Source organism: Varroa destructor, unplaced genomic scaffold (genome assembly GCF_002443255.2).
Source record: "Varroa destructor unplaced genomic scaffold, Vdes_3.0 BEIS01000828.1, whole genome shotgun sequence".
NCBI classification, from domain to species: Eukaryota; Metazoa; Arthropoda; class Arachnida; order Mesostigmata; family Varroidae; genus Varroa; species Varroa destructor.
This window is the reverse complement of record NW_019212281.1, coordinates 24,202-37,088: the sequence shown is the minus strand read 5'-3', so window position 1 is coordinate 37,088 and position 12,887 is coordinate 24,202. Positions and strand designations below refer to the sequence as shown.

The window sequence follows — 12,887 nt, the reverse complement described above, 5'->3', positions numbered from 1 at the left end:
CCTCATTTAGTTAACTAAATCTTCTCGCTTTCTTTTAAAGTCCGTAACGCGTGAGCTATGTAAATAGCTAAGAAATTTTTCTAGAAAACCGTTTGCGCAGTAAACGCATAAGGCTTGGTTTATAAGTCAGTGTAAAACCTCAGGCAAAGCATCATTAAAATTTGTCTTTAATCAGCAGAGGAACAAGAACCTTTCGGATTATTTTTCATTAGACGATACGGCTTTTAATTTTACTAGTTATTTACTTTATTTTTTGATAAAATTGCAATAAAGTACCTGCTTTCCTTTTAGTCGTTTTAAATTTTGTACGTTACAAAAGAAAAATAAGGTTGCTTACCTTGATGGTCCTGCTTTTATGATTTGATAACAGACGCGATAATAGTTTATTGTCGTACATAACAACATATTGCCCTCGCCCAAATGTCATTCTCCTTTCTTCTATTCAAACAGCTCATCGGTACTGGAGTTAGTCGTGGTGTCGGTACTGGATGACCCTCTGCTTCGAAGCGGCCTGCTGGCGGCGGGAGCCGGGGGTGGAATCTGTGCTGTACCTTCCGGGGGCCTGTCTCGTTCGGTGATTAGCTGCCCTGCGCCTTCATTGGGTTCGATGGACACTACTGGAGGCACCGGGCTGGCCTCTGCTGGGATTGGCGCTGGATTCAACGTCATTCCTGTGCAGCGATCCCACTGGCTAAGCAGCTCCCTAGCACCTCGACCCTACCTCAGCTCGTACCCTCGAGGAAAAACTTTGGCCAGCATAGGTTCATATTTCTATAGGGAAGAGCAGCAGCGGGAGTTAAAGTCGTTGCAGCTTGTACATAGTTCACCTATCAACCAAAGTACCGGTAAGCGCAGTACTAAAGCGTTTGTGATATGGTGTGCTCGACGATCTAACTCGACATGCCATTAGAGTCGGTAGTCATCGTAACTTTTACGCTAACTTAAGACTCTTTAAGGGCACGAGTCCTGCAAAATCGAAGAGACGCTTTTAGGCGTATGTATATTGTGCCATACGTACTCCACACATTTTTAGCTCGGTTGCTTTTAAGGTTTTTGATATTTCATATATAGTTGATATAGTCATAAAAAGAACGTCTTGCGGTTGCTTTAAGAAGCACAAAAATGAAGCTAATCAGAAATTTATTTTCAGTTTTACAGCATAAATTTAGGGTTTCGTTAATTAACGTTATTATGCACAGAAACTGTTGGGATCAACAGGAACTGTTTCAAGGTAGAAAAATGTAGATTTTTTTTGCTAGGTTTGAAGCATTTTTAGACCTAATTGTATCACTGATACCTTATTTAATTTTCTATTATAAGAACCTGTACAATATATTGTATATTTAGTAATAGATGATGGTAATGTGGTAATTTATCATTGCAAAGGTCATTAAGTGACTTGGTTTAACAACATCATTTCGTCAAAGCAGTAACGCAATGTTCTGCGTCATCCAAAACAACAGGGCCGAGAGGGTTTTACAAACGTATGGACTTACGTTTATTGCTATTCGAACTTCTTGGAACTTTTAGTTCTTAGTTAAAGGGACATCCAAGCCAATCCTTTATTTTTATTATTAGTAATTTTGATGCCGACGTCACTTGAATCTCTATTTTTTCCAGTATCATTAAACGAAAGTGTAACAACGAGTGGCAGCATTTCCGGTGCGGAAAGTGAGCTGTCCCTCAGCCTCCCTGCAATACCTTTGACTACCTCAACACCTTTGCCTTCGTCAAGCTCTTCCAAAACATCTAGCTGTGCTGGTCCTATGCCACCGTCTGTTTCTGTACCTAGTCACTTAGCTACTGGGAAAGATGAAAATAATTGGAGAATACTCCCTGAAAGAGGACCACTACCTAACCGTAGGGGACAGAAAAATAAAAAAATAAAGGCGAAAAAGGACAAACGGTTGTCAACTGAAATGGCGGCAGCTCGTCGAGGAGAAGGAAGCCGTTCCTCATCACTTGGCTCCCTTGATTCACCGTCACCTGGTCTACAAGTGTCCGTAGCTGCCAAATTGCAGTTATTTGAAGGTGGAGGTCAGGGTTTTCTTGCTCGGTCAATGGAGAAACTTAAATTGTACCGCAGTGAGTTAACAAGAATGACTTCTCCACCACCGAATACGGTGCAGACTCGCACAGCGCAATTTGAAAAGAGTGTCATAGTAAGTGCTCGCGGCGCTGATGAAACCATACATCACACCTGTAGCCGAAGAATCAATAAAAAGGTTTCTGTTCATGAAGATACCAGAGCAAATTGGCAGAGTTCCACTGTTAAGGATGAAAAAATTGGCACTGGCGGGGATAAGAAAAGTGGTACGACTTCTCCCCCACCTGGAGTGTCTCTTAAGAAACTGAAGACACTTTTTGCAGACAAAAGTTCCATGAGCCATGGTGGCACTAGCTGCGCTCTCAAGATATTACGTTTCCCCGAAAATGGCAAGAGATTCGACCACAGCTGGCGTCCAGCTGGGGTACATGTCGAGAAAAGGGGCAATGGAAATTCCATTTTGAGGATTGTCACGGATAAGGTATGGTAGAGACTTAAGTGAAAGAAGACTAATGATATTGGTTCAATTCTTTTAGATCAGCAATTTTCATAACTTCTTTATGCAAAGACAGTACTGTGCGTTCTTTTACAGTGCAACTATTAAAAGGACTACATTTGCTTCTTAGTTATTTTACTGCTCTATAATTACTAAAATCAGTGTCTATATCCTTTGCAGGAGTCTATAAACGTAGTTGTAAATAAGCTATTGTGCGATTTGGCCTCTGGCTCAGTGCGCGTATCCCTTGCGTCAGCTACTTTGGCGAAACGACGCAAGAACGTGCTGCACTTCATTGTTGGAAGAACGGTGTTCCCTTCTACAAAGAGCGAATATCCACTAAAAGAATGTTCATTCTGTTCACAAGACGGGAAGCTTCTCGCATCAAGAGCTTCAAGTGATGCTGAGTATGAGTTTTTAGTGCAATGTGATACATCTGCGACTATGAACAGTATTTGCAGTAAGTGGATACAATATTTTGTGGAGCAGGAAGGAATTGCTATATCACTTCTTTTTCTTCCTTAATCGAATCACTTTATACAGATTCGATATACGTTCTGAGAAATTATCTGGAGACAAGAAGCTTATTTGAATTTTAGTGGCTACCTGAATGGCCTTAGCTTATGCAAAAGATAGAATATGTGATCAGATTCTTATTGTTATCACCAATCGACAATGTTAAGCTAAAAGGCTTGATGACAAATCTAATGTCTAACCACAATCGTCTTTAATTTGCGGTCTTATATATCGCAACTCTACGGGTAGGGTGATCAAGTGATATTACCATGGATGCATTCAAGTAAAATATTACTGTTGCTTTCTGTGAAAGCAGTTATAATTAACTTACCCCGATTTTTCATTTCATAAGCGAAAAACATCAAAGATACCAGTAAGTCGATTACTTTCAATATAGTCAGTTTACTTTAAGTACGACCATTACAGGTGAATTGAATTTCGGCGCGCTTTGTTTACAAACAAACGCAAATTTTACATTCTGCTTAAGTCAAATTTAACAATGATGATGAATAAAATATATTATCAATACAATGAACTTTTGAAGCGAGCATTCTGAGTTGCCAGGCCGCTACTTTATCCAATCCTATTATACGAGTAGCATTCTTTGATGTCTTTCAAATAAATTACTTCTGGCCTAGTGCTGCATCTAGCAAGTTGATTAATTTCTTCTAGATCTGGTTGATAAGTTTGAGAGAACTATGTAAAAGTACATTTCGATACAACCCGTGGTTATTCTATCTAATGCATCGTATGATTCCAAGAATCCATGGGCATTAGTAGTAATATCTAACTTGAGTGCGTTTTTCTACCATAAAATATATGTGTTCCAGTACAAAAAGATATAATGTGAGATTTGAACATTTATAACGTTAATATGCTCAGTTAGATACTGCCGTATTTCCTATAACAGAAACTGCGTTTTTTCTTTAAAATGCAAGTGAAAGACTCTTAAAGAAAAACATTTCACAGAATTAAATGAAACGTCTGTACGGACGTCTAACGGCCACACACAGTCTCATATAGCAAGAAACAGAGATCCTTTTTGATTTTGCTATGGTGATAGCCCTGTGACTTACACTGCAGCTGACATATAATTAGGCTATATTGTCTGCTGATTGAAACTCCGAAGATCAACGACGATAGCAACAACAGTGGCGCTCTTAAATAGCGAATATTTTCATAATGCTAGATAAATTAGTCGACCTGTCGAGGCTACTGGAGTATGTCGGCATTGACCGACCTACGGCGACATTCTTGACCAAACATAAGGCCATCATCAAAACACAATTCAGCCAAATTTAGGACCTTAAATCTGCCAAGCGCTTAAAATACAGCAAACGTTGTGAAAGCAGTGAGCAAACAAGAGATAGCCGAAAAAGCTGAACTAACAACCACAACCTTAATTAATGTAATAGCGTTTGCAGCAGGAGTTTCATGATGATTTTTGAACGACAGGTGACAACCTAAGCGGTTCATACATCTGGGCTGAATATAATAATAATAATAAGCTTTATTTCTCACTAAAGAAGCACATTTTTTATCGATATATTTTTTAATGGCAAACGCTCCTAGCTTAAACTCGCGAATAACAGATAGACTTTTTTAGAGTGTTGAGAATTAATAACGGGTAGTACAAAGCTTTCATAGAAATAGTAAATTTATGTGAAAGTGAATGTAAAAATGTTTTAAAGCTTTAATGTACGACGTTGAAAGAGGGCAGCAGTCGTAATAAAGACAATGTCAGGCCGGTTGCCGGTTGTATTGTGAGAAGGAATGGCAATATTCTGGCGATTATGTTAGACCGTCGACACCTTAGGTATTCATATATTAATGATTCATAGTTTATTGAAACTGATTTCTTATTTTCGTTATAAACATTAACCTGTGCATCACCTGTCTTATCAACGCTCGATTTCAAATATTGCCCTCCTACTGCTGTCCTACACGCGTCCTACAGGTGTGATACACGCGGAGAACAATGATGCTAGTGGAGTACTGCATGTCGGGCCTTCTGTAATTGAGCGTGCAGCCGCCTTCGACCGACGTTTTCTTAAAAATCATCAACCATCGTGCGCAACGAGTTCGTGGGCACACTCAGGTAGCTCAACGCAACAGCAAACTACTGGAATGTTAAGGAAACCACCGGAAGTCACCGCAACGCAAAGGTCGAAGTCTCGACGAGCATCGATGGGCGATGAGCCAAATATTCTATTGGATGGCCGAGAAGTAGAAGGAGCTGTCATGCACAAAGGTGATCACAAAGGATCGTCGATTGGTGTACCGCTTGATCATTGCCCTCCTTCTGTCGATAATCCGCTGGTGCCCTGGCTTGTGGTTCATTGTTGTTCGATTATAGAAAAACGCGGTTTAGATGTGCTTGGCATTTACCGAGTACCGGGTAATTCAGCCGCCGTACAGCATCTTATGGCAACTGTTAACAACCAGAGTTTGACGAAGGAGAAAGGTGGCACTAGTGTGCCAATTAATGTAAAATTAGACGATCCGCGATGGGCGGACGTAAATGTGGTTAGCTCTCTTCTGAAATCATTTTTCCGGCTATTACCGGAGCCACTGCTAACTGGAACATTATATCACCATTTTATAGCAGCCGACAAGATTCCAGACTGTGGACATCGCCTTGCCGTTCTTCATTCTTTAGTACACAAGTTACCGCCAATCCATATGGGAACTTTGAGATTTTTCTGTTCTCATCTACAACGTGTTGCTGCTCGTGCAGAAACCAATAAGATGGACTCGCGTAATCTCAGCATCGTGTTAGGACCAACACTTGTAAGATCTGGGTCAGGAATAGGGGTGGCCCAGAGTTCAATGTTATCGATGATATCTGATATGCGTCATCAGTGTCACCTTACTGAGACATTTGTCAACTACGGGGACTATCTCTTTACAGAGTAAGTACTACCTTAATAGTCCTTTTTTTTGCGGGTTTTGTTTTTGTTTGGGGTTTCTAGTATTAGCAACAGTCGTATGAGGAGTGGTTATTCGGTTGTTTCGAGGATATTGGCACACTAAGTGACAAGCAAACAAAAACACGCAGGCCACAAATTAGCCTTAGCATGCCCTCGTTTATAGGTCCATTGGGCCACCGTAACATATGATATTTCTTGAGACATCCCTCATTTATCGGAACACCCTCGCCCGTTCCGGATTAATTCTTTAATAGCAACCACACCGTAGGGAAACAATACGAACTTAACACCAGTTACTGCAAAAATCGAAAAAATTAACTTGGTTAGAAAGAAGTATCTGATCATGTCTAGAGAACCCCTGCTTCGAACGTCTATTGTGCCGGACCCTTCTTCTTCACCTGGAAAGTGTGTTATCCATTAAAGCATCGGTCTCGTATTTTTCTTAGCTAAATAGCGTCTATCTGTTTCCTCTGAATTCATTGTCCAGTCGTCTTGTTGTTTTTTTAACCTGTATTCACACTTTCACAGGAAGTGTAGCCATTTATCTGTTATATTCATTTCGAGAAATTAGGTTTTCTGATCTAAAATAGGGGCAACATATGTAAGTAGTGAATTTCATTCTTAGCAGCAAATGATAATTTAAAATAAGTGCTGCTTGGGACACTTGCGCAAGAAGCAGTTTACTTTTAGTGCGCTAGCTTATTGTAAAATATTCAGCTTGCACCAATGACCAACAACTTTTAGCAAAAGTACTTCTAATTTTACGTGGGCTGGAGGTCATGTTTTCCTTTTCAAACGGGCAAGTGCAACGCCTATTTGCTGTTAACCCTTTTTCATATCCAAGCCTTAATGCAACGTTGAGGCTGCATGGCTCTTTCCTATTTGCTATGTTTTCGCAAAAAATTCTGGTAAGTTTTCTAAAACAGTTACTGTTCTTCCAGAACATAACCCAATCTCCCTACTAGGTAGAGTTTTCTTAATTCTTTCTATAGAGCTATGTCGAATTCATGATGGTAAATCTTAAAAACCTTATTTTTGGGTTGACTGTTGCAATTTTTATGTAGGCATTTATTCGAGCTCCCGAATTTTCAACTCCAGATAATTAAAATCTGTCTATCGATTTAGTAGGGATCCTACATCGACTCCTACTCTGCCTGCACTTGTTGATACGAGACCATTGCTTTCATCATCGCCAGCGAATTCGATTTCCATTATGGACAATGGTACAAGTCTATACAAGTCGGGATCACCATTGTCAACAAAACTCTCGTTACTACCAGGTACACCAGCGCCAATACTCTCCGTTAAGCAAAAAATTCATTCGTTCGAATGCGGCAAGCCTCCAGTGCTCGAAGAGACTGCGCTTAGTACAACTTTAACGAAATCCTGCATGTTATCAAAGATTGAGGAATCAGCCTATACATCACCATCATCATCAGTTACTATTGAAACAGCAATCCCAAGTAAACTTGCTACGCAATACAAGCGACAGGTGCATAAGGATAGACACCGGCAGCGATCCGGAGTAGGCCATGAACTGGGTATGTTCCTTCAATTCTGTTTATTTTCATAAAGATTCTTCGAATACTGTACAGTAGTGGCTAAGGTTTTGCATCTTCTGTTCTCCGGCTGCATAAATTTCTGATACACACTTATTGATATATAGACTATGCTAAGGTAACGCAGTCCGTGCACAATTTAGGCTACAAAAGCTCTTTCTCTCGTTTGCCGTAACAAAAGTTTAATCTATATTTTTCTAATATTTGTGTTTGTTATATCTCAGTAATGATACATTCGTACCTTTTACTGGTATTTTTCGTCAGCTTTCAACTTCTTAATTGTGCAATACGTTTGTAAAGAGACTTATTTATTAAACTATTTTTGCTTATTCGAATAAAATTAGAAGCTCCTGTATGTGGAGCGAAGATCTGCACGAGCCGAAAAGTGATACTAGGAACAATAACAAAATCTAACGGATTACGATGGACAGACCAGTGTTAAATACAATTCAGCAGGGTACCGCAACCTTCAACTAAATTTTGTACAGCTTGGATGCAGTCTGAGGCCATTTCAGAGATGGAGAACTTGTCAGTGGAACAACTTCTTTAAGGGTTTCGGGAATGTACAATACACAGGAGTTACCGGTGATTAATGGTGTTTAGTGCGAAACTCACAGATACACCGCATGCTGCCCCTAAGGGTCGAAGCTCAGTTTGACGCATCATCGAACACTTTTTTTTTATCGATTTAGCAATAATCATGCTTTCTAAAAAGGAAGCGGCTCAGGTCAAATGATTGAATCACCTTGTAATGCTGAATACCTGTATATGATGAAAATTAAGCTAGAATAAAAAGTAGTATCGGTAAGATAGCTTGCAGTTTGGTTGACCCAAGCTCATGATACTTAGTTTAGTGTGGACCGTACATGTTCCTAATTCACAAGCATCCAGCTAAATCCGCTAACTCAATTCATGCTTTCACTAGTTTAAAAAGCACATTTGGGAAGATGTTGGGCGTTCGACTCGTTTCGACAGGTAGCGTCAAAGCTCGTGGAAAAGGCATCACATTGTTGATTCCTTCCAGATTTTGTTTAAAGCTATGAGTGATTTTCGAGGCATTTCGAAATGCCACAAATGCTGGCACTGTTTCTGGCGAGTGATTTAGCGATATGATAGGCGCCTGTTGCAAGCAGAACCTGAGGCCGCAAATCTTTATCTATCCAGAGCAACATAATTAAAGCTGAGCAGAATCGACTAAAAAATACAAAGACAGTTTCAAAATCTATCGCTAAGCCTTGCGTTCAGACTTGCGTGTCTGTTACAATGTTTGACGCAAATGTAAAATAGTAGATATACATGCGCTACTGTCATTTTGCGTCATAATTTCCATTGACCGCCCATGAGTAATATGCAAAAATCGCATTACATAGCGGAACGAACAGCTCCAACTGCACTAGGCAAAGGGAAGGTTGATGAAGAAGACGAGTCCTGTTTGAGTCAAAAGAGCTAGTATAATTAACAAGCCATGAAAATTTATTTGGTGCTTTACAAAGATTGACCTAAGTGTCACATTTTATTATAAATTATATTAAAGTAAACACAATCAACGCATTTCGTAATTCTCGGTTTTTAAAAACGCGTGATTAGACCATAGCACTAAAACTACCTAAGTTTCTAATTCAATGCAAGGATACATTCGTTAAGCCAAGAAAATTCTCACAGCACGAACTGCAGAAATAATCTGCCATATATAACACTTTATGTCGATAGTAAACGTTGACATTCACTGAAATGGACTATTATAGTCAATAGCCTATCCTCATAGAAAAAAGAAGATTTTCATTAACAACATACATTTTTTAACCGTTTCCTATTATCTTGGATGTTAAAATATACTGACGATACGTTTGCCAAGCCGGAATAACAAAGCCTTTATAGAGGTTTATGTAAACTCTAATGGTTTACCAATGAAATGGTATAATGTGGTGTTTCAAACAAGCGTGTAAGAACTATTCTCCAGGGTAAAATCTAGCCTCTCCAAGAGGAAGGGATGATTCCCCAAGGGACAACGTCAGTCAGCCATCCACTTGTCCGTCGAACTAGACCATAAAGAACGGTAAAAAATTTTCTTAGAGGCGGCCTGCCAAATGTAACGTGCACGGAAGGAGGTAGAAATGGTGGCCAGATAAAAAATGAAAAGGAGGCAGAACACGAGACTGTACGGATTACAGCCTTACGGAATGGCTTATATGCAAACATGCAACCAACCTTATGAAGGTCAAAGCCTTGGAATGTTTAGAAACCCAGACAAAGCTAGCTCTTTAAGCCATAAACCGAAATCTTGTGCTAAAGCTAGTACTGGTTATAACTGGGTCCGGCGAGACGTAAATTCGAGAGATTGGCGCTAAAACTAACATGGATTCTCGAGCCGGGGGATCCATTGATCTCAGTCTGAGTCAGAAATTACAATCGTACCGGCACAACTGTTGAAAGATGCCTAGAGTGTAAGATTGAGGAACTCAAATTAGAAGGAGCCTAGCTGGCAAGAAGAGCAGGTCCGACTGCGGTGACTCGAGAATGTCCCAAGTGCTGACTACCATGGACTTAGGTTAGGTTAGGTTAGCTGTTAGATTAGGTTAGGTTAGGTTAAGTTAGGTTAGGTTACTTACTTCTGGTTCATGAGCTAAACAGTAACAATTTCCGATGCTTACAAGAAGCACAATGCTGTGTTCATAAACATAAGGTCATTCTCGTCCAAAGTGATACTGTTCTATTTCACTTCTATACACATAGGTAATAACCTCGTAAATCGTATGCTAACGTTAACCGAAGATTTAGGGGCAATAGTAGAATGTGACAATGCTGCATGTATTTTGTATAACCTACATCCGTAACGTATCGACGGCAAGACGCTAGGCTTACCAGTAGGAAGTACAACGGAACCCAAAAAACAATATTCATTAATTCTCGTGCCGATCAGGAACTGTTACAATTTATGCGGATCTTTCCGACGCACCGCAAACATGGCGTTTCTCCTTCGCATTGTGCTATGTAACGACCACCGAGTGTCAAACATTCCGAACCCGACCGGCTAGACCCATTCTTTAACAAATCCCTGTAGTTCTGAGTCTAGACATGATGAGTAAAACGATCTGCAAAAACTCAAGTATACAAAAAAGAATATTCTACAATAAAACTTAATCGAATAAACCGGAAAGTGTTCTTTAACAATTGTTAAGATGTAAACGTTATGTACGAAGGTGGAAGATACGGTTCACGATTAACGATGTTGCAGCCATATTTGTCACTAGAAAAATCGTAATCAGCTTAAGTTGCTGCCGAAAGACAACTAGTCACAACAAGAACGCAGCATTCTGCAAGGCAGTGATCAAAAAGCGATTTAAAATTATATTCATAAACACATTCATTAAGGTTCCTTAAACGCTTTAACTGAACCCTAAAGACTGCATTCGAGATAAATAAGACATTTCTACTCTTGCCTCTACAGTGGTGAGCGTAACGATACGTGATACCACGGAATGAGACATTTATTTGGGAAACGGCTAAACAGTGGTAAAGCATATTCGCTGCCTAGTTACAGATAGTTTCAAGTGTACATTCGTAAAATAAGGACGCCAAGTGATTCGTGCAACTCTCACATGCAACTCTCGCGTGTGCATACACGTGACTTAGGATAAGCAGTACTGCACAGCTTTCGATGAGGCAGAAGTTGGAAGAAAGCTAGATAGAGCCGCCGCCATGGTAAATTGGATACCTCAGAATGAAGAGAGCTAGATACCAATGTCCTACGTGATAGAGGCTATGATGACATCCAAAAAGGAACTGGAGCAGAGAACACAAGCGCTAGCTGAATGAAAAAGGTCCCGCTAAAGTCAAAGTAATATACAATAATAAATATTAATAAAGGACAAAATGCACACACACAAGAATGGAGACAGAAAAGCGTGTGTTTTGTAGGTGCTATAATTATAAAGTGCTAGCTAAAGTCAGCGCTTCCGTGACCAACATCTGGTTGTGGAACCTGTTCCCCGCAAGCGAAACAATTTATGCACAAAATTAGGAAAAAAGAAAGAAACATAACGAGCTGGGTAACTTGACTAAGATTAAGTTCTTACGTAACCGTCATTTCGAAGCTCCCATTGAAGTTAAGACTGATATTGGTTCATTGTTAGAAGAATACCATATAAATATGTAAGCGTTTTTGAGAAAAGACAATTAGGTCGTTTTCCGTTAGACCAATTTTTTTTTAGCTCTTAGAAACATAATAAGCACTTGTGCATGGGTCGCTTTGCTACTCTGTTTCAGAACATTCACCCGGCTGATTTTTTCCGAAAAGTACTTTGTATTATACGTTCACTTTCTTTCTTGTGAGAAACACAGGAAAAACTAATTAATCAGTTAGTTAATTCTCTCTAGTCTAACTAACTCTTTCTCTAACTGGCTATTTATGAAAAAAGCAATCGCTCATAACATAAGACACAACGTACATTGCTTATGGCTAACCGTGGAAGATTCGCCCATTATTTTGTATGACTAATACGCGATCCTAAAATCACCCAAAAATATATCGTTCAATGGGACTTGAATCAGAAAACATACACAACGGTTGTTCAGAAACAAACTGAAGTTGGTTTTAGTCTTCGAATTGTCTTTTTGGATTTTAAGAAAATGAAAGACAGCCGCAAAGTGATTTCTTATATATATTAAACAAAAAGCGGGGCAAAGTCCATTTGTTTTGTAAAAAGAGAGTTTTTATATATCTTATACATCCGTCCCTAGGGTTAGCTGCCTATAGACCGGGAGTCACGCGCGGTTTAATTTAGTTTAAGCTAAATTTAGAGCCAGTCCTCTTGGCGCCAGAAACTGATTATTTTCAATCTTCGTGTAGTGCATCTTTATACCATTTCGATATATGCGCTAACCTCAACTACCCACGGCTTGGAGAACCGGGCTGAACATTATGACTATTCGGTCGTGATATAAATTCAGTAATGCAAAGACCATAGCCTACTTATGTCACAGAAGTTTGAAAATTCCAGGAACACCCTGGGCGGACCAATTTACAATCGGTTTATAATGGCTGATGTGTCTCTCATTGCCATTGACGAGACAGCTGACCATTGTCGATAACTGCGGGGGTATCCACAGAAGGTTTTCGAAATAGGCTTTAGCGCTGGAATAAGAGAACGTGCTGTGGCATCGGAGAGGGGCTAGAAAGTGTAGTCTATGAGATCGAGTCCAATTTATTCATTTTGCAAAAATTTAACAAAGTTATACGTGTTTTAATCATTCAATGACGAAGTTCACAGTCTGATGTAAAATTCTGTTACCTATAAGTAGTGTTACGTCATAAAAATTGTACCCTGGTTAAAGTCACC

General features: G+C 39.7%; 1 protein-coding gene across 16 annotated transcripts in view; it reads left to right on the top strand.

Moving 5' to 3' along the window:
- Window positions 1–450: 450 nt before the first annotated feature.
- Window positions 451–12,887, top strand: part of LOC111255154 (uncharacterized) — a gene marked incomplete at its 5' end in the record, with an annotated part of 35,793 nt that continues 23,356 nt past the window's right edge. For 14 of the 16 annotated variants that reach the window (XM_086976429.1, XM_086976416.1, XM_086976424.1 and 11 more), the window contains 5 exon segments: window positions 451–845; window positions 1,621–2,528; window positions 2,724–3,003; window positions 5,017–5,971; window positions 7,115–7,530. In XM_086976429.1, the coding sequence (XP_086832555.1) occupies window positions 451–845; window positions 1,621–2,528; window positions 2,724–3,003; window positions 5,017–5,971; window positions 7,115–7,530 (2,954 nt within the window). 16 annotated transcript variants of the gene reach the window in all.